The 26,915-nt window shown below is 54.0% G+C and overlaps 1 protein-coding gene across 11 annotated transcripts in view; it reads left to right on the top strand.

Annotated features, from left to right (window-relative positions):
* SSH2 (slingshot protein phosphatase 2) overlaps positions 1 to 26,915 on the top strand; it is a 70,528-nt gene that overhangs the window by 24,350 nt on the left and 19,263 nt on the right. For 3 of the 11 annotated variants that reach the window (XM_053275367.1, XM_053275376.1, XM_053275365.1), the window contains 5 exons: positions 16,050 to 16,153; positions 17,008 to 17,072; positions 23,474 to 23,595; positions 25,435 to 25,503; positions 26,362 to 26,427. In XM_053275367.1, the coding sequence (XP_053131342.1) occupies positions 16,050 to 16,153; positions 17,008 to 17,072; positions 23,474 to 23,595; positions 25,435 to 25,503; positions 26,362 to 26,427 (426 nt within the window). Of the gene's footprint in view, positions 1 to 8,650; positions 8,708 to 8,758; positions 8,859 to 16,049; positions 16,154 to 17,007; positions 17,073 to 22,652; positions 22,761 to 23,473; positions 23,596 to 25,434; positions 25,504 to 26,361; positions 26,428 to 26,915 lie in introns of those variants that run through there. The other 8 variants (XM_053275372.1, XM_053275373.1, XM_053275368.1 and 5 more) reach the window with 7 other exon arrangements.

The raw sequence follows: 26,915 nt of genomic DNA, 5'->3' as shown, positions 1-26,915 counted from the left end.
CCGAGGGGGGTGGGAGTGGTCGTCCAACAACCGCCCCTGCGAGGACTGAAGTTGTTGGGCAGAGTAAGCGCACGTAGGCCAAGGGAAGGGCTGCCTTCGGAATCTGTATAGAGCTGGCAGTCTGCTGCGCCTCTTCTGAGTGGGGCTTACTCGGAGGCAAGCACGCTTGGGAGTGGAGCCTGTATCTCTGTTTACGTTACTTTCCAACCAGGGGTCCCCAGATGGTGTTAGACTACAAGGCCCATCATCCTCCGTGGCAATGGCGGGAGATGATGGGAGTTGTAGTGCGGCAACATCTAGAGATCCAGAGTGGGGAACCCTTGCTTTAAGCCCTTGGGCCGTGTCTCCCCTTATAATTCTTAAACGCTTCCCTTTATAACCAAACAGTTGATGTAGTTCTTCTCCGGGGATTACTCTGATTGTAAGCTTTTTGGGGGCAGAGGCCTTCTCCTTACTGTGCCTCCTAACAAGGCCACGTACAGTGATGATGTGCCAGGCAAAAACGCTGGGGTCAGCATAACAACTTTGTCACCTAGTTTGCTTCTGCACGTGGTTCGCTGAAATGTCCCCTTGTGAATCCGGATGAAGCCCTCTTTCCAGGACTGATCCCGGCTTCTGCTAGAAGGCAACTCAGAACTTGGATGTCGAAGCCACCTTGTTTCACTCCGGTGTGGTTCTGTTTTTGCACCAGCCAACACACTTTGCACCTCCGTTTCAATCTTAGAAGTGATCTGATAAGAGGCGCTGTGGTTTTCCTGTTCGGAGAGACGTACACACGCGCCCCTCCCTAGAATCGCAAGTGGTTCGTGGAACTCAGGTTGCCTCGGTCTGCCTTCAGGGTTTCAGTTCCTTCAACTTGTCAGGCTCTCTTCAAACCCCTGCAGTGGGCCGGGGTGGGTGGGAGGGCAGTGCTGGCGTTGCTGCCGCCGCTATCAGATGTCCGGGAAGGGGGGACGGACCGTTGTACGAGAATAGCTCTGCCAGAGGTCCGAATCAGCAAACCAGCTTTTAAGCAGCCTTCCATAAATGTCTGCAGGTTGCCAGCCACTCTTACGGGGCGGGGGGGGGATCTCTCTGGCCTGAGCCTTTCAACCCATGGGTCCTAGTCCTGCGCTCCGGAGCAACAAGCTACACCCCCACACACACACATTTCCACCAACCCCAGTTTGATCTCGACAACCAGACTCGGCTCAGCAGAGAGAACTCGGGGGTTCCTACGCGTTCCTTCTTGTTGTGTGGATTTCAAACACCCACTGAAGTGAGTCATTTGAAGCTGCAGTTCCCTGAAAACCCGGGCCGTGGTGGTGGTGGTACCACAGGTCAAGAAATGCTGAGTGAGGAAAGCATCATCTGTGTGGACCAGCTAGCATGCAGCTATGTGGTCTGGGTCATACAGGATGCTTGATTTCCCTACCGAGCCTGAAAGAGCCCTGTGTGATTTGAAAACCTGCATATTGCGCGTGGAGCACAATCTGTTCCAGACAGAAGGTGTTTTGTCCTTGTTCTAGAGTACTCTTGGGCAACTCTTGAGCAAGTTCCCTGAATCCTTACGGGGACCGTGTGAGTCACAGACCCACAGAATGAACTACGGTACAGTGAAGTACAGAAGATGAGACTGTTTCCCCTTGGATTGGGTTGCTGATAGCAGCAGAAGAAATCTCTTTTCTTGCCAGTGAAGAGTTCAGGACAAGTTTTTATCCCAGTCCCCGCTGGTGATCCTGAAGGAGTAGCAAACTCCTCTTCCTTGGCCCGCTGCCTTCTGCAGAACGGCAGACCCTGGCCTGACGTTGCTACTTTTTCTGAGACATCCTTTGTTGTTTCAGGGCAGAGATTTTTAGCTTGTTGATAGCTGGCCCTCCACTTCTGGTTTTTGCTAGGTATACCCTTAATGGAGGTGCATGTTGGGAGCCCTTGCTAGAATGTAAAATCATGTCAAAGTGTTAAGACAAGGATTGCCAGTCCTGGATCCCCGGATGTCGTTGGACTACAGCTCCCATCATTGCAAGCCACAACAGCCAAATGGGAGTTGTAGTCCAGCATCATCTGGGGACCCAGGACTGGCAACCCCAATGTAATGCATTTTAATTAAGCTTTCCAAAGTGTTACATCCTTGACCCTGAAAGGCTTGTAGTTACCAAGTTGCTACAAGTGCACAAGAGCTGCCTTATTGGATTAATCCAAAGACCGATCTAGGTTAGGATGGGGCTGTAGCTGACCGGCAGAGCGTCTGCTTGGCATGCAGAAAGTCCCAGGTTCACTCCCTGGCAGCATCTCCAGGCAGGGCTGGGAAAAGACTCCTGTCGGAAACCCTGAAAAGCTGCTGCCAGCCAGAGTGGACAATCCTGAGCTAGATTGACCAAAGATCTGACTCCGTAGAAGGCAGCTTCCTATGTTCTTTTATTTCTGGCTAAAGTTCCCAGTGTGAACTTGTAACAGGAGTGATTGCGTTGATCTAGATAGTTTTATTATTAAGCGCTGGAATCCAGCCCTCTATATCCTCCACCGCCCAGAGGTGCAGGTTTTGGGTGGTATAGAAATACGATCAATCAATAAAATAAAATCTTGGAATTGTAAAGCCATGTGGGTAGGTCACTTTCTGTTTCAGCAATCCCATATGCTTGCGTTTTTGAGTTTGTTCGTTGACATAAACATTCTTACATGTTTGCTAAAAGTATCGGAAGGCGTGGCTGTCCAGAAAACCCGTCCTGCGTCTCTTTTATGTGTCTATATTGGGCATTGTTTGCATACACAGTTGTTTGTAGTCATACAGATTTCTTTGTATACGTTTGTCTGCATCCTGGCTTTTGATTGTGCTTCCAGTTTGTGGTTTCCCTTTAGACTTGGTACAAGGTTCCTTTGCTCGGTCTTCGACAGTTAACCAGCTAAGCAAGACTCACTTGTCCCATTCATTTCAGTGGGGCTGCTCAGGAGTCACTTGGCATGGCTGTCAGCCAGTGGCTTGCTACCAAGCTTAGACAAAACGTGTGGATCGGGGCTGAGCGTGCCTCCTGCGAGATCCAGATAGCGAAGACGCGGAGCATGAGCAAAGTTCCCCGATAGGAAAGGGGACCACCCTTCTCCTTTCCTAGAAGTGGAAGATTACTCTGTGGTTTATCACTGGAGCTTTTTGCTACATCCTCCACACTTTCTAAATGAGCAGAGAGCAGGCTGGCTTTTTTCCGTGTGAAAAATGTGCACGTTTATTTCAGCGCGGGGCTCCCAGGCTGTGGGTTTTGTGGCAGGAGGGCAAGGGGATGAGAGGCTTGTGGTTTGGCTTTTTTTTACAGTGACTTGTAATTTTGTTTCTCTGATTTGGTGCAGGGGGGGCAGAGAGATTCCCACCCACCCAAAATATTTGTCTTTGTAAGAAAGCCGGTTAAAGTTCTAGGCTGTATCTCGTTCAAATTGGGTGGCAGAAAATAGCATTTCAGAGTGAAATCCACTTCCTGCCCCCTATTGTTTTGAAATAATCAGACAGATTTTCTTGCAGGTTTCTTGGCTAGCTTTCGAACTCCCTGGCCCCCACACGTGAATTTGGGTGAACATGTTACTGTAAAACGCTTCCCCAAATTTGTGAGCATTGTATGCCTCAGAACATTCAGAACGATCTCAAGAGAATCATATTCACAAACTATATTTTAAAAAGTGAAATAAAGTTCGGTGGTGGGGGGCGAGAATTCTAAAGCATTGTGACCTTGGGAGATATTGGGGGAGGGGAGTTCCTCCCACCCTGGTTTAAGAGTCTAGGATTTGAGATCTGTCCCTCCTCAATTGACTTCGACAGATCTGTATTCTCCCCCCCAGCAAGAAACTCCGTGGAACATAGGAAGCCGCCTTCTGCCAAATCAGATCCTTGGTCCGCCTCGCCCGCTACCGTCCCAGCCCCTAAGAAGACTATTTTACAGCGTTCCCACGTGGCCGCCCCCCCAAATGCAGCCCAGGGCAAGCCCTGCCTAGCAAAGGGGGCCATTCCTGCAGGAACAGTTCTCCTGCTGCTTTCCCTGAGGGGTGGGCTTACAAAATGCAGCTAGAAGGGAAGGTGTGTCTCTTGTTCACACAAGGTGACAAGAGGCTCTGGATTACTGCCAGGTCCCTCTGCACACAGACTGTGTTGCAAGTTGGAAGGTTTCTGCAGCAGCTTGTATGAACCGGGGTGTGAAGGGGTTCCTGGAGAGCGAAAAGGCTGAGCAGGGGTTCCAGTGTGGCCGGCCATGGTGGGAGTTAGAGCCCAGCAACCTCCCAGGACCTCAGCTCTGGGCCGGAGCCCTGCTTTGAGTGTTGTGAGAGGGGCAGAAAACCTCTCCCTGTTCTCTGCGCATGGTGTGCGTACGTTTTATAGCGCTGAAGGCATTGGCAGGATGGGTTTGGGCGACGTGTCCCAGCAGCAGATCGTGGTGCTCCCTCTGACGGATGCCTCCTCCCTTGGGGCTCTCTTGTGCCGCAGCTTGGAGCAGGCAGGGCTTGCTTTCTTTTTTAATCGCCGCCGAAGATCTCCTCGCGGTGCACTCACTCCTTATTACGTTTCAGGAACACGGTGTGTGCTCTGATTTACCGAACGCTGGCGCCTCTGGCCCTCTTCTGTTACCAGAGGCGAAGTTCTCGAGTGCGCCTCAAAGATAATGTTGTTTTCTGCCCGGGAAGGAAGTCCGTGGGGCCGAGGGTGCCAGGCGTCTCTGTAACGACACCTGTTTGGGAGACAAACGCCGATGTTTGTTTGGAGCATGAAGCTTCTTTGACAGAGTCCAGGCAGTCGGGATCTTGACTGTCTCTTGGGGTGTGTGGAGGATGGGTTGGTTATAGCTGTTGAACACAATGGGAAGGTGCCTTATTCCGGGTCAGAGCAGACGGTGGTTCCATCCCGCTCATTACTGCCCACGCCTACTGGGAGATGCTGACAGCCCTCCTGGATCAGGCCCAAGGAAGCCCATCTAGGCCAGCGTCCTACGGTGGCCCGCCAGGTGCCGCTGGGAGGCCTGCAGGCAGGAGGGGAGGGCAGGCCCCCTCTCCTGCTGTTGCTCCCCTGCAACTGGTACTCAGAGGCATCCTGCTCTCCTCCATGAACGTATCCAAACCCTGGGGTTTGGTATAAATTGAACCTGGGGCCTTCTCCATGCCAAAGGTGGCATCCGCAAGACTCCCATCCAGATACTGACCGCACCTAGACCTGCTTAGCTTCAGCAAGGTGGCCAGATTGTGTGCCCCTAAGCCTGAGTGACACAACTGCGCCTCTCCCAGCTGTTTATGGACTACAACTCCCATCGCCCCTCCTGTAGTGGCCCACAGATGGGAGCTGTAGTCCTAACGTCTGCAGGAGGGCTAGAGTTCTGCACCCCTCCCTGCTTTGGGACCTTGGAGCTGTGGCCGGGGATGATGGGAGTTGTAGTCATGCAACATCTGGGGACCCGCGCTCAGGAACCCCTCCTTCCTTCCTTCCTTCCTTCTGCAGTGATGTATTCTTGACCCTTGGGAGGTCTGAGCAGGAAGTGGTGCGAAAGGCAGGCTTGTGCCAAGCAGAGAGACCAAGCTGGGTGGGGGGCGAAAAAGCCCCCCTCGGGGTCCCGTGAACTTCAGGATCCTGTGGACTTGGACTTTCTGGCCTGGGCAGGGTGCGGGGGACAGCCCGTGTCCCAAGAAGTGGATCAGGCCCGGAGGACAGGCGGCGGCTTGCCTCCTTGGGAGAGACGCTGGACGTGCCGGCGTAGATGTGTGGCTCCAAGTATGTCTCTGTAGGCAGCGCCGACAGTGGCGGCCTTGTTCTCGCTCGCCGCTGGGTTAATCCAAGGCCAGGGTGGGGAGCGGGCAGCCTACGGGTCATGAGCCAGACAAGAATCTCAGCTGGGCAGGGGGGAGGGATTCTCGCTCCCGTGGTGGGAGGGGAGCCGCTCTGGGTGCCACCAGGGCAGCGGGTTCGGAATCTGCCATGCCCGGGAGGCGTGCATGGCGGTGGGGGCGGGGGGCATGTTTGGTTTCCAGTCTAGAACCTGGCAGTCTTCTGCACCCGTGATGGGTAAACTTTGGGTCCGGGTGCCCTAGTGGGACTTTGAGTGTTGTGAGAGAGGCAGAAAACCTCTCCCCATTCTTCCTCCCCGCCAGCCGCCTCCGAGGGTGTGGGCAGTTCTGGCAGTTCAGTGCTGCCCGGGAGGGAACTTGGAACCCAGATGCTCTTCCCAGAGCGGCTCCATCCCCTGAGGGGAGTATCTTCCAGTGCTCATACATGGAGTCTCCCATTCAAATGCAAACCAGGGCAGACCCTGCTTAGCTAAGTGGACAAGGCATGCTTGCAACCCACCAGACCAGTTGTGAGGAGAGGGCACTTGGGCTCGCTTCCTGCTCCTGGCCAGTTCTCTCTCCCTCTCCCCAGCACCATCTGCTTCCTGCAAGGATAGCCCCACGGTTGCTTGCCCCAAGGGAGAGGGCTCGGCCTCCCGGAGGTTGTCCACAGGTCACGCTGCTTGGGCCTGCCTTGCATCACTTTCCCAGCACTGATGTCGGTGTGTGTTGAGCGATTGTCGCTCTGTCAATCATTAAGCCGGGAGCCTTCTATTTCGGGCCCTTCCCCCGGCCTCCTTTCCAGTCGCTTTGCCCTGCTGCCAAGGTCTCCTCCCCGTGAAGAGGCAGGGTCTGGTGGTACCCCCTCAAGGGGCCTGAGCAGTTCTTGGTCCAAGCAGAGGCGGCAACTCAGCAGCCAGAGGAGCGATCGCACCTTCCCTGCCAGCTGCCCCTCTTGCAGGGATGCCCTGGTGTTGTGGACTACAACTCCCATCAATCCCCAAGCAAGAGCCATTGCAGCTGGGGATTCTGGGAGTTGTAGTCTGCAGCATCAGGGCACCTGGCTTCCTCCCCCCCCCCCAACTGCCAGTTCAAGGCCAGCACAGTTACCCCTGCTAACGGAGCAAAGAGGCACCTTTTAAAGTGGCAGGTCTCTCTTATGGAGCAGGGGGAGAGCAGGTGGCCCTGTCCAGCCCCTGCACAGCATCCCTCCAGTGGCTGTGGCTGCAGTCTGCCTTGTGTTTCGTTTTAGATTGTGATCCCTTTTGGGGATCTTCTTATTTACGTATTATGTGTAAACTGCTTTGAGAACTTTGGTTGAATGGTCCAGTGGGAGGAGAGCTGGGCTTGTGGTAGCAAGCATGACTAGTCCCCTTTGCTAAGCAGGGTCTGCCTTGGTTTGCATCTGAATGGCAGACATGTGTGAGCACTGTAAGATATTCCCCTGAGGGGAGGGGGCCGTAGCTCAGTGGCAGAGCCCCTGCTTTGCAGGCAGACGTTCCCAGGTCCAATCCCTGGCAGCATCTCAGCAGACCTGGGCAAGACGCCTGCTTGGAACCTTGGAGAGCTGCTGCCAGCCTGTGCAGGCAATACTGAGCAAGAGCAACCAAGGGCCGGGCTCAGCATCCGGCAGCTCCCCGTGTTCCGACATGCTGGAAGGACTGCGCGATAAATGCACAGTGGTGATATTGACAGTGAGAGGCAGTGGGGCCTAACGGCGAGATCCCATCCAGAAGTGCGCTGCAGCACAGGCCGCCTGCCTCTCCCCGCACGCCAGTGCCGCAGCCAAGCTGGGCTGCTTCTCCGTCCGAAAGCTCCTTGGCCTGGACGGAGGCTGCTGCCGGCAGCTGTAACCTCACACCCCGCGGGCCTTGGAGCTGCTGCTGCAGCTGCAGCTCTTATGTAAAAATGGCCCTTCTATTCCTGGCCTCCACCTGTGGCCAGCCTTGGCCCTGAACTCGCCTTGCCTTGGTTGCTCTGCCGCCGTTGCCACAACACAGGCCGGCTCCGGCTCCTCTCGCTGCAGCCTCTGGGCATCCTCCGGGTGTCCCGCTGGACCGTCCCAAGGGGGGGCCTCCTCGTAGACCCCAAGAAAGCCCGGCTGGAGGAGCCCACCAGGATGGGAAGGGAGGAAGAGGGACAGATCCCGTCAGAAACGCGGCAGCCAGGAGGTGGCGTCATTGCTACTGGCGGTAGCGAGCCTGAATGGTCTCCTTCGTTAAGCAGGGTCTGACTCAGTAGAAGGCAGCTGCTCTACCACTGAGCTGTGGCCCCATCCACTAGGAAGCGGCTGTCTACTGAGTCAGACCCTTGGTCCATCTCGCTCAGGATTGTCAACCCAGACTGGCAGCGGCTCTCCAATGTTCCAGGCAGGAGTCCCTCCCAGCCCTACCTGGAGAGGCTGCCAGGGATTGAACCTGGGACCTCCTGCGTGCCAAGCAAAGCTCTTCCCCTGAGCTACAGTCCCTTCCCCGAAGGGGAGCACCCTGCAGCGCTCACATGGAGTCACCCATCCAAACGCAAGCCAGGGTAGACTCTGCTTGGCAAGACCAGCTCTCCGTCCCTTTCTTGGTTCTGCAGTGCTCCAAACGGATGCCGCTGGGGCCCATGCATGGTCGTCGCGTCCCCTTGCAAAGCTGCGTGGCGTTGGGGTTTCTTGACACGCGAGTGGAAGCATTCCCAGCCTTGGGCCCCCACATCTCCCTCACCCCCCACCCGTCGGCCCTTGTGGCAGGGGATGTTGGGAGTTGTAGTGCTGCCACCTCCGGGGACCCCAGTGCCAGAGGCTGTGTGGAGCCTTGTTGCCGGAGCCTGAGTGATGTCACAATCCTTGCGTGACGTCGCAGGCTGCCGTTGGCGCGGATTCCTGACGGCGGTTTTCCGTGGGAAGCTGTTGGAGGGGGAGAATGAGGTGCCGCTGGGGGCGGGAAATCAACTGGTAGGACTGAATGCTTCTCTCCCCGCCCCAAGGGCCCAGTATCCTTGTTGGCAAAGAGTTCTCCTCCCGAGATCTTGGCTGGGTCTTGACTCAGCGTTTTCCTTCTTTTGTAAACCTAAATGCTAAGCCAGAAATCAGCTGCCAGAAAATGGTAGGATTGCCCATCCCTAGCCTGTCATTTCCGGTGCCAGGCAAATTCGTGGACTTTGCACAGCCCTGCCCCCGGGGTTTTTTGAATGCAGCACCCCAGTGGCCGTCTTTTGGGAGGGTATCTCCCAGGGCACATTTGCATTGCAAATTTAGGAAAAGTTCCCCACTTGCTTAATTGCTGTGGCTCCCGACCAAGAAACCCTGGGAACCGTGAAGGCGCTGTTGGGTGGTATATGAAGATAAAAGAATTGAGCAAACTCACGGAGAAGAGGGGGCTGCCAGCAGATAGGAGCCAGGGGAGCTGAATGGAGCCTCCATGTTCAAAGGCAGCCTGCCTCTAAATACGACCGGGTGGGGGATGCCCTGCTTGAAGAGGCTTCTGGCCGGCCACTGACCAAAAGAGAATACTGGTCCTCTTGACTGAGGCAATCGGGTTCCTAGCAGCCACAAGAGAGGTGACCATCCCTTTCTCTCATGCATGCATTTCAGAAAAATTGAAGGCAGAGTAGGCAGGGTGATGTTACTGCCAAGTACCCGGAGCCAGCGTAGTCTGCTGGTTAGAGTGTCGGGCTAGGAGCAGGGAGTCCCGAGTTCAAATCCCCGGCCAGCCATGAAACCTTGTAAACCGCCCCGAGAACTTGCGTTTGGGGTGGTATGAAAATATGTTAAATAAATAAATAAACTCGCTGGGTGACTCTGGGCCAGTCACTTCTCTCTCAGCCTAGCCTGCCTCACAGGGTTGTTGTGTGGAGAAACATGGCCACGTGCCCCGCTCTGGGCTCCTTGGAGGAAGAGCGGGGTGGAAATGTAAAAATAAATAAATGAAATCCTGGCTGGGGGCAGGAAGAATTGGTAAATCTCTGTCCGAGAAGACTTGCTGAGCCCAGGGCATCCCAACCTTGGACTACAAGCCCCTTCATCTCCGGCCACAGTGGCCTTTTGTCAAGGGATGATGGGAGTTGTAGTCCGGCCTCTGGGGGCTCGTGGTTGGGCGCCCCTGGCTACTCCTTGGTGAGCCTCCCGTTCCCCACACTCAGCCGCAAGCACCTGCCCTCGTTTCACGGGTCCTGGAACCCTGCGGGGACCGCGCTCCGCGTCCCGTCACTTTCTGGCTTTTGTTGGAAGCAGCCCGTGTTGAATGACGGATGGAAAGTTGTGGCGGGAATAAAGTGCTCCCGGTAAGCTGATCCGTGTCGGGGGAGCCGGCAGAGGAGAGGAGAGGAGTCATTGCCAGCACCTTTGCAGGAGGCGTGCTTGAGATTTGGCCGGTTAGGGGTGTGTGTGTGTGTGTGTGTGTGTGTGTGTGTGTGTGTGTGTGTGTTTCCAGAAGAGAGCACCCCTCTGCCAGCAGCTGGTGGATTTCTTCTGCTTGGCCCGACCTGGCGTGTGCGGACTCCGGGTGAGCGGGGCTGCTTGGCCCCGGCCAGGCCTCTGCTCAAGCCCCAGCCCTGCTGTGGACGTCCTGGGTGATGGAGGCCTCGAGGCCTCTGCATGGGCATCGCACATCTGCCTTCCAGGCGACAGTGCTGCTCAGGTGAGCCCGTGGGCTGTGGTGCCCAGGAACGCAGGCAGCTGCCCTGTGCTGAGCCAGGCCACTGGTCCATCAAGCTCAGCGTCGTCCGCTGAAAAACACATCCAGATTCCGCTTTGCAACCCTTCCTCTGCATCTCCCCGTCCAGGCGCCATGGTTAAGTTTCTCGGCTCCCTGGTGCCTGGGAGTTGTCAGGCTGTCCCCATCATCGGCTTAGAGCCGCAGGGGGTTCTCTGACTCGGGTCTGCAGATGTTGTCGGACTCCAAATCCCATCATGCCCTGCTGCTGTGGGCGCCAGCGGTGGGGGCTGGGCGCGACCAGGGTTGTTAGCCCACATCTGGGGAACTCCTGGCTGAACACATTCTCCCCCCCCCCCGGGGCCCAGAGACCCTTGCCTCAGCTGAGCAAAGGCAACGCCTGCTAGGCACCACTGCCCTCCGGCCAAGCATCTGGGGTTGTGCAGATGTTTCCGTCGAGCAGCTGTCAGCCGGTGCGAGTTTCCCACGCTTGGTGAGGCGCACGACACAGTTGTGCCGGGAAGCCAGCGCTGGACTTCCTCTCTCGGATGCCTCCACTTCCTTCTTCTCGCTGTTCAGCTCTGGCTCTGACGTGGCCTCCCTTCTGTTCCCTTGCCGGTCCTTTTGAGGCTCCTTAACCCCATTGACTCCTCCGCTTTCTTTCACGTATGCCCAGACCTGTATGAACTCCGTACATTAAACTGGCAGTCCGTAGCCCTGGGTCCCCAGATGGTGCTGGACTACAACTCCCATCTGCAGCCACGCTGTGGATGATGGGAGTTGTAGTCCAGCACCATCCGGGCACCCAAGTTGGGAACCCCAATTTTGAGTTGCCCCGTAATCTGCCGCCGGGGCCAACCCTCCGTCCCTGTGTTTACTGCCCCAGGTTTCTGCATTATGATTTCGATTTCTATACTGCCCTTCCAAAAATAGCTCAGGGCGGTTTACAAAGAGAAACAATAAATAAATAAGATGGCTCCCTGTCCCCAAAGGGCTCACATTCTGCTGCTGCTTTTCTGGCTAGTTCTCTCTGGCTGGACCTCGCTGGCTTTTTTGTTTCTTCCTTGTGCCTGAAGTAGCTGTTTTTCCACATTCTTCAGAGAGCCACAACACTTGTGTTTCACTTCTCTGAAGGGGCCTGCCTTCTGCTTTCCGAACCCATTAGTCTTCTGAAAGCTACCTGGGGTGTGTGTGTTTGTGTGTGTGCGCACACTTAAAAAACTTCCACTTCTAAGGTGGCAGGGAGTAGTAGCCGGTTCCAGCATGGCTTGATGGGCCCAAAGGAGTGTCGGGTTTTAGATGGTACAGTAGGTGAGGGGAAAGGAACAAGTTCAGTGTTGTGCCGGATTAATCCTTGTTTTTTTCTTGGGCTACCATCCTTTCCAGGACCCCAGATTGGACATGCTACTTCAGACAAGGCCTAGTTCACATGATCCTTTGAATCCAGGTTTAACACAGGGTTACCCACACTGCTCCAGCATCGCGTGGCTGGACCGCTTTCCGCTTGTGCCCGAGACCGCAGTCCTGAGATCCTTTGCAGAATTAGATCTCTTTAGAGGTGAGGGCGGAGTGGGGTGGGGGCTGAACTGTATGGATTTGTGTTGCCAGCGTGTGAGTTATGGACACTAAGCGAGATCACTTATTTGAAGACAAGGGCTGTTGCCTGAAGACCGAGTTGGGCGTGTCCAGCTGTGGGTTTGATGATGCCCAGAGCGTTTCGGAAGCACAGGCCGATAACAACACAGGCGGGACGCTGTTTGCTCTGTGACGTGGTGAGTGAGTCTGTTTTGTAGTGGGTGCGGTGATAAGCATCGGTCATGTGCCCCAGTAATAGAGGCAGTGCAGAGTCTGTTCCGCTGGATTGTCCAGGTGAGGCTTGCTCGGTGTGTGTTTTTCTCCTTCTGTATCTTCACGTGGGTCTCCTAAGCGGTGTTGAAACCGCTTCGGCCAACGTGGCAGGGTATAAATATTTCTAATGCTTGACCTTAGAAGTCGGGTTTCTTTTCCTTGTCATTCTCCCCCCGCCCCTGCGTTGACTCAGTAGCACGGACTTTAATGCGGTGTCTTTTGATAGAGGGTCATGGATTACATTTTAAGTGTGGGCTTCAACATTAAGCCTTCGTATTCAACGCAGATTTCGTTTTAAACCAAGTCGGTTTTTTAAAGACACTGTAACTGGCATGTTTTAAAACGACATTTAAAATGAATTGGATTTTTTTTTTTTTAACAGAACTTTTTCCCCTCTAACTTCTCAGAGAGCCTGGATTCAAATGCAGGCCATGGTTGAATACAGAAATATGGGAATTGTTAAGTTATGGGGAAGCACCAGAAATAAACAAGTTGGACAGCCCTAGAACTGGGTTCACCCCATGAAGTTGGTTGGCAGTAGGGCTCAGGACAAATGCAACTTGGATAGCTTTGCAAAAGATAAGCTAATTCAGAAGTTTCCAACCGTGGGAGCCCAGAAGTGGTTGGACTACAACTCCCATCATCCCCTTTGGCCATTGTGGCTGGGGATGATGGGATCTGTAGTCCAGATTTGTTTTATTTATTCGATTTCTATACCACCCTTACAAAAATGGCTCAGGGAAATAACAAACAAATAAGATGGCTCCGTGTCCCCAAAGGGCTCACAATCGAAAAAGAAACATAAGATAGACCCCAGCAACAGTCACTGGAAGTACTGTGCTGGGGGTAGGTAGGGCCAGTTACTCTCCCCCTGCTCAATAAAGAGAATCATCACATTTAAAGGTGCCTCTTTGACAAGTTAGCAGGGGTAACTAGGGACGCACACCCCCCAAACACACAGAGGCTGGAAACCCTGGACTAATTGTTGGGAGAGCTGGTCTTGCAGTGTTGAGCATGAATGGCCCCCTTTGCTAAGCAGGGTCTGCCCTGGTTTGCATTGGGATGGGTGACTATATGTGAGTGCTGTCTAAATGACCTTTCCATCCATCGTGTGGATATTTGCTGTTTTGTTTTTCAGTGCACTGCCCCCATTTTTTAACTTTCTGACCACGTACGTAGCTTTAAAGTACATTGTGCTTATACGGGACTCTGAATTGCCGCTTCTGGACCTCCGTTCAGTCCATGGAAGGGTTTGAAACTGACATGATGATTTTTAACAATCTGTTTCTTAATTACATTTCGTAGGGTTTGGGGGTTTTCTTCCGCAGCGGCCGGGTGCTTTAATTAAACTTTCTTCTCTTTAAATAAACCTTGCATGCAGAGAGAGAGCGAGAGAGCAAGCAAAATAAACTTGTCTGGTTCATTAAACATGAGAAGGGAAGTTGAAGATGTTGGCCTCCTGGGCGCTGTAAGGCTTGCAAGCCAAGTTCCCATTTTTAAAGCGTGGAACAGAAGGGCCTTTTAGCAGCACTCGGGGTGTGTCTGGATCCCTTAGCTTGGTGGGTTCTGGTTTACCCTTAAAAAAACAACACACACACACAACCCCCCAGCCAAATCCCACGTGTGAGTCTTTTAGAATAATTCTCCTTCTGCAGAAGAGGAACTCTTGACCACAGACAGGACAGCTGTGGTGGATTTCGTAACCGGTCGCAGATGTCCTTTGCCAAAAAGAAAAGAAAATATCTGTGCGCTTGAGAAGCCAGCCCCTTGAAGGATTGGTTTGTGGGTTTTAATGATTTTTTCCTTTTTCTTTTAAGGCTTTTTTTATTTTTTGGCAATAGCCTGTCTTTCAAAACTGTGCGTGGAGTTCCCAGCCACGAAACCCTCGCCGTTCTTGCGTCTGTGGGTGCTGTGCTCGAGCATTTATCAGAGGGAGATGGCCTGTTTGTTTGTTGAGTGGATCTCATCAGTGGCTCACGTTGTTTCATCCTGGCCTGGAAATATTATTAAGACCGTTCCAAAAGATAGAACAAAGGAACATAGGAAGCTGCCATATACTGAGTCAGACCATTGGTCCATCTGTTGTCAACCCAGACTTGCAGCGGCTTCTCCAAGGTGGCAGGCAGGAATCTCTTTCAGCCCTATTTGGAGGTGTTTTGTTTTGGAGATGTTTGGAGATGTCCTTGTTTGTAAATCTTTGGAGATATATGATGTACAGACAACCACTTTGTATATAATTGTGCTTTGGCAACATACTGTATACTTTGGTAGTTTGTTGGTTCAATAAAAAAAAAAACTTGTCCTATTTTAAAAAAATAAAATAAAAATCTTGTCCTATTTTGGAGATTCTGCCAGGGATCACAGACCAGCACCTTTATTACGATCACAGACCAGCACCTTTTACAAACAGAAGCCCAACAAAAAAAACCCTACATACCCTACAGGTTCTGTGATACAGTAGTTAAGCACAATGAACAATGATTCTTAATGAACTCCTGGTGGATTTTACTGCCTATTAAACAGAATTTAGCCACATTATAAAGTCTCAGGTCATTCTGATCAGTTAAAAGATCATCAAGATAAAAAGAATGTGTACAACCTGGATGGCAGCTAATAAAAGGGGTTATATGTCTACACCGTATATCTCGGTGAAATTGACCGTAAAGGAGCACATGAGCCGTTGTTCCAATATCTCCCAATTGGCAGAAACAAGTGCGTTCTTTGTAGGGGTTTTTTTCTTTTCTCTTCGCCCTTCCAGGACTGCTGTTTGCAAGGCACTGCATCATGCCTGTATCAGAGCTCTACAGTATTTTGACACGGTTATCTGGTTTAGGTATCTGGCAGGGTTGAAACTCAGAATTTGGTGGCAGGTAAAAATAGACTGGTCCGGGGGGAACAAGATGAAATGATACGGAACAGGGAAAATAAAGAATCCGTTCGGGTGGCAAACACTTGATCTATACACTGATGCGATGAACCTGGTTTGTGGGCTTTGTGTTCCCTGCTCATGCCAAAACCAGGCATTATATCTTCACTGAGAGGGGTCACGGTGGTTTCACCTCCCCAGGACTGCTGAAACCCATGAGTTGAAAAGGGTTTGCAAACTCTTGATTTGGGGCCATTCTGGTTCGCTGTAGCTGTAGTGACAGCACTGAACTCTGGCTGGGTGGGGGTTCTCGACCCTGGATGGTGTTGGACTACAATTCCCATCACCCCCTGGCACAGTGGCCCTCGGCCTTTGGGTGGAGGGAGAGGCAGCCAAGATGGGGAAGGAGCTGGATATGTTAAGCTTGCGGAAGAGAAGGCCAGGTGGCGAGCCTGTTTGGGACAGGAGCCCTCTCTTGCTTACTGTTTATGTAAACCACTTTGAGGCGCTTGTTGAAAAGTGGCGTATAAATTTGGGGGGTAATCGAGATGGGAAAGTGTGCCATTGAGTCGGTGTCGACTCGGGGCACCCACAGAGCCCTGTGCTTGTCTCGGGTAGAATCCAGGAGGGGTTTGCCATGGCCTCCTCCCGTGCAGTCTGAGATGACGCTTTTCAGCATCTTCCTACATCGCTGCTGCCCGATATCGGTGCTTCCCGTAGTCTAGGAAACATACCAGCCCAGTTGAAGGGCGGTGGGCAGGACAGACACGCGGGAAGGGCGAATGCACAACCGTTCCGCCGGGAAAAGCCTCATTGGGCTGGAAGTTGACGTCCCAGCCTCGACTCTGCCTGCCGCCTTGATTTCTCTCCTGGTCCCTTGAGCCGCAGTTCATGCTCTCTCTCTCTCTCTTTCTTTTCTCCTGCTGCAGCATCAGCGAAAGTTTTCTCACGGTAAAAGGCGCGGCGCTCTTCCTGCCCCGTGGAAATGGGTCGTCCGCCCCCCGGATCAGCCACCGGCGCAACAAACACGCAGGTAAGACGCTTGGGACGTGGACAGGCCCCGCACTCCTGCCAGCCTTCCGGATGGCCCCACTCCTGGCTCTTTGAGACCCCAAATAAGTGACCTTAGAGAAGATACTTTGATCGGTCAAGACTGATGGGGTTCCCCTCTCGCCTCTCCAGCGTTCCCTGTAACAGAGATTTCCAGATGTGGTTGACTACAGCTCCCAGAATCCCCAAGCAAAAGCCATTGCCACTACCCAGGGAATCCCTGTTAGAGGGGACACTGTTCTTGTCTTGTCTGTCTTTGTTTTGTCTCACCCTAGCACGCTGGGCTTCTCCAGGAAAAGAAGGGGGACGGAGTCTAGCCCCACATATAGGAGTTTGGGGCAGGGTGGGGGCCATCTGCTCTGGCTCTTTTTCTTTTTTAATTGCAATTTTGCACATACGTTACAAAAAGAACTGGAAGAAACTTCCACACAAGTGTGGCAAGCATGCTGTATTTAAATGAATCCAAGACTTGGGGTTTTTTGGTTGTGGCGGCAGAGTCTTAAATGCAGAGTCCTCTTCCTTATGGGTAAATGCAGATACAACTTGTCTTTAATCTGTATTTTTAAAGAGGACCCCTCTGAAATTCAGAGTCATCCTCTGTCCGGGTTAATGCGATAACCAGTATTGCCAGTGCTTTTCATCTTAGATGACTTTAACCTAAAATCCTAAAAATTTCCCCCCTGAACGAACATCGACCTTGGCCCCTGACCAGTGGAATGCTATACATCTGGATTGTGACAAGTGTCGGGTTTTAAAGAGGAGAAGGCAGTATGCATGGCCGTCCCTCTTCCAGGGTTCTGCTTGCTCTCCTTCCTGAGCCCTCCTTTTCTGCTTCAGGGGACCTCCAGCAACACCTCCAGGCCATGTTCTTGCTCCTCCGCCCAGAAGACAACATCAGGCTGGTAAGTCACTGGCCTTGCTTCGGGTCTCAAGCCTTTGGTGTTTCCCATGACCCCTCTGTTGCAGTATGTAGTACCTGGAACGTAGGAAGCTGCCTTCTACTGAATCAGACCCTTGGTCTATCCAGCTCAGTATTGTCTTCACAGACTGGCAGCAGCTTCTCCAAGATTGCAGGCAGGCATCTCTCTCTCAGCCCTCTCTTGGAGATGCTGCCAGGGAGGAACTTGAAACCTAGATGCTTTTCCCAGAGCAGCCCCATTATCCCCTAAGGGGAATCTCTTCCAGTGCTCACACTTCTAGTCTCCCATTCAAATGCAACCAGGGTGGGACCCTGCTTAGCTAAGGGAACTAGCCATGCTTGCAACCACAAGGCCAGCTCTCCTCCCTGGCTTCTCCCTCCTCTGGGCCCCCTGTGTCTTTGCTCTGGCTCTATCCAGGCAATAGTGCAGTCCACAGGATGGGGGCTTGGTGGGAAACATGCCCTACTGAAGCTCAGGAGCTGTGTACACTCAGGAAGCTGCCATATGCTGAGTCAGACTCCTGGTCCCTCTAGCTTAGGATTGTCTGCACAGACTGGCAGCGGCTTCCCCGAGATTCTGCCCAGAAATGCAAGACTGACAAAAGGAAGTCCTTTTTTCACACAACGTATAATCAGCCTCTGGAATTCTCTGCCGTCCTACCCAGCTTTTGAACCACCACCACACGTGTGAACAGCCTTGTTGGGTTGGCCCAGGGAGGGGGCCTGCAAAGTCCCGGAGCGAGGTGACCCTCGTGTGCAGACCACGGTCCTGCCCTGCTCGTCTCCTGCCAAGCTCTTCCTGCTAGCATCATGTGGCAAGGGTGCTCAGAGCCACCGCAAGCTCTCAGCAAATCATTGTTTGGCAGTATCAGTGGCGGCATTGTGTGTTTCTGTGGCCTGTTATTTGGGGTTATTTTGATAAACGAGCCCTTCTGAAGGCGGAACGAGGGGTGCCTCGGACCAGGACAAAGGAGCCTCTTTGTGGGACGTGAAATCGGGAGCTTTTGAGATTGTGCAGGAGCCCTGTTTGATCCGCCAACCCTGTGTCAGCTGGTATGCAGAGCCGTGAGGCACGAGAAAAGGTGGAATATTAGTTGATTTGCGTACTGTCTAGTCCACGAACCAACCGGAGTGGTCGGCCCCATCTCCTGGTGACTTTTGAGGAGCTCTGCACCCCGGAAGATGGAAAAGAGGAGCTAACATGGCAAGGCTTTCAGCTTTCAGTCTCTTCTCGTCAATATTCTCTCTAATTTTTTTAATCTCTGTGCGGAATGAGTTTTGTCCTGTGCCGTGGTATCCAGGCAGTGTGCACGCATGTCCTTTCTGAGTGGGGCCTTCCCGATTCAGCCTGGGCAGGATCTCAAACGAACTGAGCGGACTTCAAAGAAATTGTGTGCACACACACATGCACACACCTTAGCGGGAACACTGCCTGCGGCGGCCACATTTGCCAGGGTGTCTGAAAAGCTTTGCAAAGTTCCAAGCACACGCAAGCTACTATTAAAGTTGTATCGATGTTGTTGGAGGAGTGGAAGAGAGAATGGGCAGGAACGTCCTCCAAAGATTACTCTGTGGGGAGAGGACAGCCATTGGCTCGTGGTGACCCTGACCCTTTCCTGTGTGCAAAAAATGACTGCAATGTCTCCTAATTTGTTTGGGGGTAGGGATAAAGGAGGTGTGATAACTCTCAGAAAGCTTTAAGTGCAACAGTACGATTGCCTCTTTTCCATCTCTAGCGGGGTAGACATTTCCCCAAATCACGATGGTCATGTGTCCCCTGAGATGGCACCAGTGATCCCTCTAATTTTTTTTTCATCTGTTTGTGGAATGAGTTTTGTTCTGGGTGGCAGTATCAAGGCAGTGTGTGCGGACGTGCGTTCAGAATTGGGTCTTCCTGATTTAACCTGAGCGGGATCTAAAATGAACTGAGCGGGCATCCAGAAACTGGTGAGCACGGTCACGTGTGCATGCCTTAGAGGGAACAGTGGATGGTACCTCTGGCCAAAATTGGTGGGCCTGGCTCCTAGACAGTTTGCTGGCAAACTGCTTTTTCTGGAGACCCTCCTCTCCAGGAAGCTCCCCACAACGATGTGAAAGCTGGACTTTGAAGCAAGATAGAAAAAGTATTGATGCTTTTGAACTTGGGTGCTGGAGAAGACTTTTGAGGAGACCATGGACAGCCAGGAAAACAAACCAATGGATCACAGAACAAATCAGTCCAGAATTTCCACTCGAGGCACAAATGACCAGGCTCAAACTATCATACTTTGGACACATTCTGCAAAGACCCAGCTCCCTCGAGAAGTCTGGGGAAAGTTGAAGGCAAGAGAAGAAGAGGACGGCCAGCAGCAAGGTGGATGGACTCGATGACGACAGCCATGAAGGCACCATGGAGAGACCTTCCAGGCCAAGTGGAAGACAGATCATCCTGCAGAGAATCTATCTATGTGGTCGCTCAGAGTCAATACTGACTTGACAGCTATTAATCAGTCAATCAGGTTGAATCGGGAAGGCCCCACTCTGAGTGCAGGTGTGCACATCCTGCCTGGATACCTCCGCCCAGAACAAAACTCCTTCTGCACACAGATGAAAAGAGAGAGAGAGAGAACACTGGCTGGGTTGCCACTTCCCTCCTCCCCAACCACAACGGCCCTTGAGAAAGCAAAGGCTGCTCATGGCCAGACCCAGCTGGATGCTTTTGACCAGTGCAGACTGCAGGGTCAGTAACAGAAAGGAGGCAGGCCGGGATACAGCGAGTCTGACTCTCCAAAAGGGAATCCCAGGCAAACGTATATACTCAGCAAAGTTTGGGCAGAGAAGCCAGTAGAGTTCGCCATCAGAAATTCAAAAGGAGCCCTGATTCGTCAGGCCAAAGGCCTCTCTAGTCCCGGACCCCTGGTTTCCCACAACAGCCCACAGGCAAGAGATGAAGGCCTGCCCCTTCTCCTGCTGTTGCTTCCCTGCAACTGGGATTCAGCCTTAAGCCGAGAGGTGGTCTAGGACGTCGGAAACTGCTTTCTGCGGTGTCAGGCCCTTGGCCCATCTAGCTCAGTATTGTCAGCACTGACTGGCAGCAGCTCTCCAAGGTTTCAGGAGCCCTGCCTGGTGATGCTGCCAGGGATTCAATCAGAGGCATTCTGCATGCCAAGCAGATTCTGCGCTATGGCCCCGTCGCTAAAGCCTCCTCTTTCGAAAGACTGTCTTCTGAGCAGGAAGGCAAGCTGTGTTTCCTCCGCCGTTCCTAGAAATGCGCCCCGCTCCCCTTGGCCGCTCATGAAATCCGTTTTCCGTGGCGGGAGGCCAGGGTGGCCTTTTGGCTCCAGCCCGTTGCGGGGGGGGGGGTGATCTTATGTTGAAACTCCCCTGCTAATTCCTGCTGCCCAAATTGGTTTAGCAAAGCAAATTAGATCAGGCTAATCCACCCACTGCTGCCAGACGAGGAGGGCGCTGGAGAGTGTGGGTGTCGGGGAGAGAGCGAGAGAGACGGGCTGTCTCTCCGTCATCCCCGTTGCTCTCCAGTCCGTGGCCTTCCAGTCGAAACATGCAAGAGCTCTTCTGGGCCCGTTCGAAAAGCGGGGCTCGCTGCTGGCGCCCAGCCTCTGCTCTAAAGGGAGAACAGGATCCGACTCTCTCTCCGGCCCTCTCTCCTTAATTTGGCTCGGTTAATTTAGAAGTCCCCAACGCTTAGAATGTGCAAGAGCAGCATGCCGTCGGCAAGATTTGGGGTGTTCCGGCTCTGAGCTCAAAACTCCTCCATCCTCTGTGTTTCTTAAGAACCTGTCTCAGGTTCTTCTTCACGTAAAGGGTCTGGCGGCCCTCTTGCTGTGTCCAGTGGAGAGACACGTGCCCTCGGCTGCCTGTCCGTCCTTTTCCCGAGAGGGCGGGACGCTTGGAGAAGGCGCCCTCGTTCAGAAATCTCTTGTTGGAGAACAGAGTGGCCGGCCTGTGCTGCTCCGGTTGTGGTGGTTGGAGGGCAGCCCAGCCACAGGAAGTGTTGGCTTGCGTTTGCCAGCATCGTGGAGTTGTCGGAGAAGCCAGGGAGACCCAAGTTCAAGTTCCCATTCAGCCGAGGGTGGTCACGGCCGGTCAGCCTAACCCAGGGGGTCTCAACTTTGGGTCCCCAGATCACGCTGGACTAGCGCTCTATCAAGCAAGAGGTTGACGGTTTGAATCCCCGCTGGTACACCAGTATCGGGCAGCAGCGATATAGGAAGGTGCGGAAAGGCATCACCTTGTACTGGGCGGGAGGAGACGGCAAGGGTCAACCCCTCCTGGATTCTACCCAAGACAACCACAGGGCTCCGTGGGCGCCAGAAGTTGACACCAACTCGACAGCACCGCTTTACCTTTAGAGCTCCGTCGTGGGCTATAGCCCATCATCCATTGGACTACAGCTCCGATCATCCATTGTGGGCTTTGTGGCCAGGGATGATGGGAGTCGTAGTTGAACATCTGGGGACCCACACGAACATAGGAAGCAGCCTTATATGGAGTCAGATTGTTCCATCAAGCTCAGTGTTGTCTACCCAGACTGGCAGCGGCTTCTCCCAGGTTGCAGGCAGGACTCTCTCTCTCAGCCCAATCATGGAGATGCTTCCAGGGAGGGAACTTGGAGCCTAGATGCTCTTCCCAGGGCGGCCCCATTTATCCCCTGAGGGGAATCTCTTCCCGTGCTCACACATCACATGTCTCCCATTCCTATGCAACCAGCAGGGCTGTTCTTGTGCCCTATTCTCAGGGTGGAGGGTTGCAGGCTGGGTTTGGGAAGCCTCAGGGTCTCCAGGGTTCTTTTCGGGTTCTCCTTGACGGCAAACCCAGCCTGCTGATGCCCTTGCTTGGCCTCATTGCTGCAGCCGGCAGAATCCCGCTCTCCTCATCGTGGAGGGCGCCTGAGGTCTCTCCTCTTGCAGGGACTTTCTCTCCCGGAAGCTCTTGACGGGAGGAGTGGGAATGTTAGCAGGAGCAAAGCCCCTTGGGTAGGGTTTGGCCGCCGCCGGCAGAAGCTGGGCTTGCCAAATAGGATAATTAGGTGTCCCGTCTGTGGCAGGGCCCTAGTTTCATCTTTAATTAGCATCCTGCGATTTCTTTATTTTTTTAAAAAAAAGAGTACTGCTGTTATCTCGGGAGCGAAGCCGGCGGGCTCGCCAGAAAAGGGCGTCTTTCTGGCAGGGGCCCGCTCCCTGTCCGTGGCCCGCCCTGCTCTGGGGCCCTCTTTCCTTGCCCTGATGGGGCTGGGCTTCCCCCTTTCCCCCGAGGGGACGTCTCCAGGCCACAGAAGCCAAGTTCCTCTTTGCTTCTCGCAAGCAGGTGACGCTGCCTGACGCAGGCTTCCCAGAATGCCGCGTCAGCGCCGGGACCGACTTGGCGTGGGGAGCGGGGGATCTCCTCCCCGTGGCCCGTCTTTATGTTGAGTCGGCTCCTGCCAGAGCCTCGGGGAACTGCTTACTGGACACGCCGGCTATTCCTGGCCTGCCAGGCAGGAAAAGGAGTCGGAACCGAGCTTCCAGCCCCCCGTCTGCGCCTTTTTTAGCCAGCCCCGCTTCCTCCCCAGCAGGCTGGCCCTTCCTTTGCTAAGGAGATGAAGCAGAAGTTGGCTGCGCATCCAGGGTGGCCTCCGTCTTTCTGGACGGGCAGAGGGCTTTCCCTGGCTGCTGGCGGAGTCTGGGTCCAGGTACGTGCCTCTCGGAAGGGCAGGGTGGTGGTCCTCCTGCCGGTTGGAGCCCCCTGCTAGATTTGGAAGACCTGGAAGTGGCCCCGTCATAAGTGCCGGGGGAATTCTGTCACCTGGAGCGGGAAAGGGGAAGTTTTTGTTGCGGGGAATTTCCAGGACTTCAGCGCTGGCACATCGGATTCCGGGATGGGGCCGTCGCTCAGCGGACGAGCATCTGCATGTTTGCCTGCAGAAGGTCCCGGGTTCCGTCCCTGGCAGCATCTCCAGATAGGTCCGGGAGTGACTCCTGCCTGCCACCTTGGAGAGCCACTGCCAGTCAGTGTCTAGTACTGAGTGAGATGGACCAGTAGTCTGACTCAGTAGAAATCAGACTTCCTAGCCTAACCGGCTTTGGGGATGGGGCCAGAACCTAATGGGAGGGCCTCTGCTTTTGTGTGCAGAAATCCCCAGCTTCCGCCTCTGGAAGCACCTCCGGGTGGGGTTGCTGCTGCCACCAAGCCCACCCTAGGGAGGGCCACCCCACGGGGTCCTTTGCCCAGGGCTCCATCACGCTGGAGCTGGCTTTGTCCTACAGCTTTTGACCGTTGGGGCTGGAGATGATGGGAGCTGTAGTCTATCACCCTCTGGCCCCCGGAAGAGGAAGTGGACCTAGGGCGACAGAGCACGGCGGGTGTATTCTGCACACCCTTCACCTCGGCTTCTTTTCCTCCTAGGCTGTAAGACTGGAAAGCACCTACCAGAACCACACACGATACATGGTGGTGGTCTCAACCAACGGGCGGCAGGACACCGAGGAGAGCATCGTGCTGGGCATGGATTTCTCCTCCAACGACAGGTATTAGTAGTATTATTTATTATTTATTTGATTTCTAGACCACCCTTCCAAAAATGGCTCAGGGCGGTTTACACAGAGGAATAATACATAAATCAGAGGGCTCCCTGTCCCCAAAGGGCTCACAGTCTAAAAAGAAACATGACAGACCCCAGCCACAGTCACTGGAGGGATGCTGTGCTGGGGGTGGAGAGGGCCAGTTGCTCTCCCCCTGCTCAAGAAAGAGAATCGCCGCTTTCAAAAGGTGCCTCTTGGCCAAGTTGTCAGGGTTACTTTTTACTCTGCTGGGAAAATGTGGACCTTCGGTTCTGGCTGCCAGATCTCAAAACCGTACCGCCGAAACGGGCAGCGGAGACAGTCAAGAGCGGGACGCTTTCCTTAGAAGGCAGGAGTGCCAGCAAGGTTGGGGATCTCCATGAGAAGGAATGGCGAAAGCGTCTGGGCCTTGCTGTCTGGAAGGAACATTGTTAAGAGCGAGCGGGCACCTGAAATAAACCTTGAAATACTGAGTGGGTGGGAGAGGGATGGCTCCACCCCGCAAGCACTGCCCCTTCTCATTCGGCCCCCGTGCCTTCAGGGTGGGATCCACTTCCCCGCTGCCCTGTGAGAGCCTCCTTTCTTGAGCTCGCTCAGGAGAGGGGCGGTGGCAGGGAGTACCCACCGCACTCGGGGCCTCATCTCCCGCGGAGCAGCGCAGAGCCCAGACGCGTCTCCAGCCAATCCTCAAGTGTTCCCGGAAACCTTCCCGCTTTGGGGTTGTGATGGGGACTGTTTGCCAGGCTTGGCTCTGTGTTGCCTGCTGGGATGTCGCCCCCTGGATATCTGCAGGCTCTATTTAGTCTTGTTGCTGGGGGCTTTGATGGAGGTGGCGGGGGCGGGGGGAGCGTCCCTAAAAATATCCCCGGCCCCTCGGGAGGCCTTTCAGAGGTGCCCTTCTCTCTTTCTCCTTTTCTTTCCATGAACTCATATCGCTCGCTCCGCACGCTAATATCTGGGAGCAGCTCCCTCTCCTTTGCACTCATGTTGGTGGCTGATTGGGGGGGGCGCTGCCGTTGAGCCCCTCTGCAGACCGTAGGGGCTTCGTCCTTGTCTGGAATGCCACTCTCAGTCTCTCTGCAATTCCATGGATAATGGAATCAGGCGTGTTGCCACTTTTTCCAATGACTGTAGCCATAAGAAATGTTCAAGCTGATATGTGTACACACACACACACACACACACACACACACTCTCTCTCTCTCTCTCTCTCTCTCTCTCCAACCCCCACTGGCAAGAGAACATCTCCCACTATCAAGGTTTTGTAAAGATATGGCCTTAAATATTGGTGTCTGGAACCTGCAGAATGCATTGGTAATCTGAAAGAATGCCTCCCAATTCTGATTCCATTACCCACGTATTTTGCATGTTTCAAATGCTGTATATAATAAACATTCAAGGGTTTTGTAAACATGTGGCCGTCTTGTAGATGTTCTCTTGCTAGTGAGTATCCATAGTATTCACTTGAAAGATTGCTGATGGCTGCAGCGTTTGGGGAAGTGGTGACTGGCCTGATTCCGTTACCCTTGGAATCACCCCGCTGTGGCTGAACTTCTTTTTACCCGGCTCCTTTCCAGCCAGACGCCCGTGGTAGAGTGCCAAAATGAACCCTTCACACATACCATTGGCAAGCTGTCAATGACCATTGAGAGAATATAGCTGACATAAACATGACCCATTGCAAGCCAGAGAACATGCCACGCCCAGAGGTCTCTCCTGGATCCGCTGGGGCTTTGGCGCTGGGATCCCAGGCAGTGAAAGCAGAGCGATCCGCAAGCTGAATCCTCCTCCTTCTCTTCTTTGCAGCAGCATCTGTACGATGGGGCTGGTCCTGCCGCTGTGGAGTGACGCCCTCATTCATCTGGACGGCGATGGGTAAGAACGTGCTCATTGGGTGACCTTGGGTGCCGCCGCCCTTTGGTTCCTGCCACAGAGAGCCAGGGCAAATGGAGCCCCCCTGGACTTCCGGCACCAAACAGAAGGCCATCACTTGGGCTCCCAGTCCATGCCACACGGGAGGAGTTGTTCCATGCTGTCAATGGGCCCTTGGGGAAAACAGGTGTGCTCTCTTCTCTGACATGGCTCCCAACCACTGTTCCCCGTAAGAGGGATTCCTGGGTGTCGTTGACTCCAGCTCCCATCATCCCCAGCCAAAGGCCGTTGCAGCTGGGGATGCTGGGAGTTGTAGTCCACAACATCTGGGACTCCATGTTGTAGGGCAAACAGCTTCTGGCTCTGGCTTCATGTCTCTGTGGCAGTCCTCTGGGACCGACTCGGGCCTGCTGCTCCAATTTGCAAAACGCCACATTCCTTGCTCGACTCCCTCACTAGGCGACAACAGGTGGGCCCTCCTTGCATGGCACCTGGAACAGAGGAAGCGGCCATCTCCTGAGTCAGACCATTGGTCTATCTTGCTCAGTATTGTCTTCACAGACTGGCAGCGGCTTCTCCAAGGCTGCAGGCAGGAGTCTCTCTCTCAGTCCTCTCTTGGAGATGCTGCCTGGGAGGGAACTTGGAGCCTAGATGCTCTTCCCAGAGCGGCCCCATTATCCCCCGAGGGGAATCTCTTCCAGTGCTCACCCTTCTGGTCTCCCGTTTATACACAACCAGGGCAGACCCTGCTTGGCTAAGGGGACCAGTCGTGCTTGCTACCACCAGACCCGCTCTCCTGGCGGGGCAGGCTCTGTGTTCAAACCTCTCCTGCTGAGTGGGCTGCCTTTTTCCTTCCCGCAGGGGCTTCAGCGTCTCAACCGACAACCGGGTGCACATCTTCAAGCCAGTTTCCGTGCAGGCCATGTGGTAAGAGGACCTCCGCTCCTTCCGTTTCTGTCCTGCATGCCGGTTAAGACAAAGAGAAGAGGCTGCCTGCGTGGGCTCCCAAGCGGGTTCCCAGATGATGTCGGACTAGAAGTCCCATCATCCCGCATTGCCGTGGTCACAGTAGTGGGGGTGATGGGAGTGGGAGTCCAAGAGGCTCAGGGTTTCTCAGCCTTGGGGCCCCCAGATGTGCCTTGCTCTCCTCTCCCTTTGGTGCTGAGTCCTTGAGGCGCCAGGTGCTTCTGCTCTGCATGCAGCAGCATCTCCCCGCTAAGTCCTCCAGAACACAGTTGAGAAATGCGAGGCCCCTTCCTTGACAGTGCTGCTTGCAGAGAGCACCGCACCCACCTGACGGGCTGAAGTCCGTCAAGGGAGCCGCTCCCTCCCCGGGATCCCAACGCGCTTTCTGAGAACGGGAGTGCGCTGCCTGTTTTGAGCCGGGCGTCTGAACTCCCGGAGGCCCTCAGCTC

The sequence above is a fragment of the Hemicordylus capensis genome, chromosome 12, assembly GCF_027244095.1.
Source record: "Hemicordylus capensis ecotype Gifberg chromosome 12, rHemCap1.1.pri, whole genome shotgun sequence".
In the NCBI taxonomy this organism is placed as follows: Eukaryota; Metazoa; Chordata; class Lepidosauria; order Squamata; family Cordylidae; genus Hemicordylus; species Hemicordylus capensis.
Note: the sequence above shows the minus strand (reverse complement) of the source record. Positions and strands in the feature narration are given on the sequence as shown.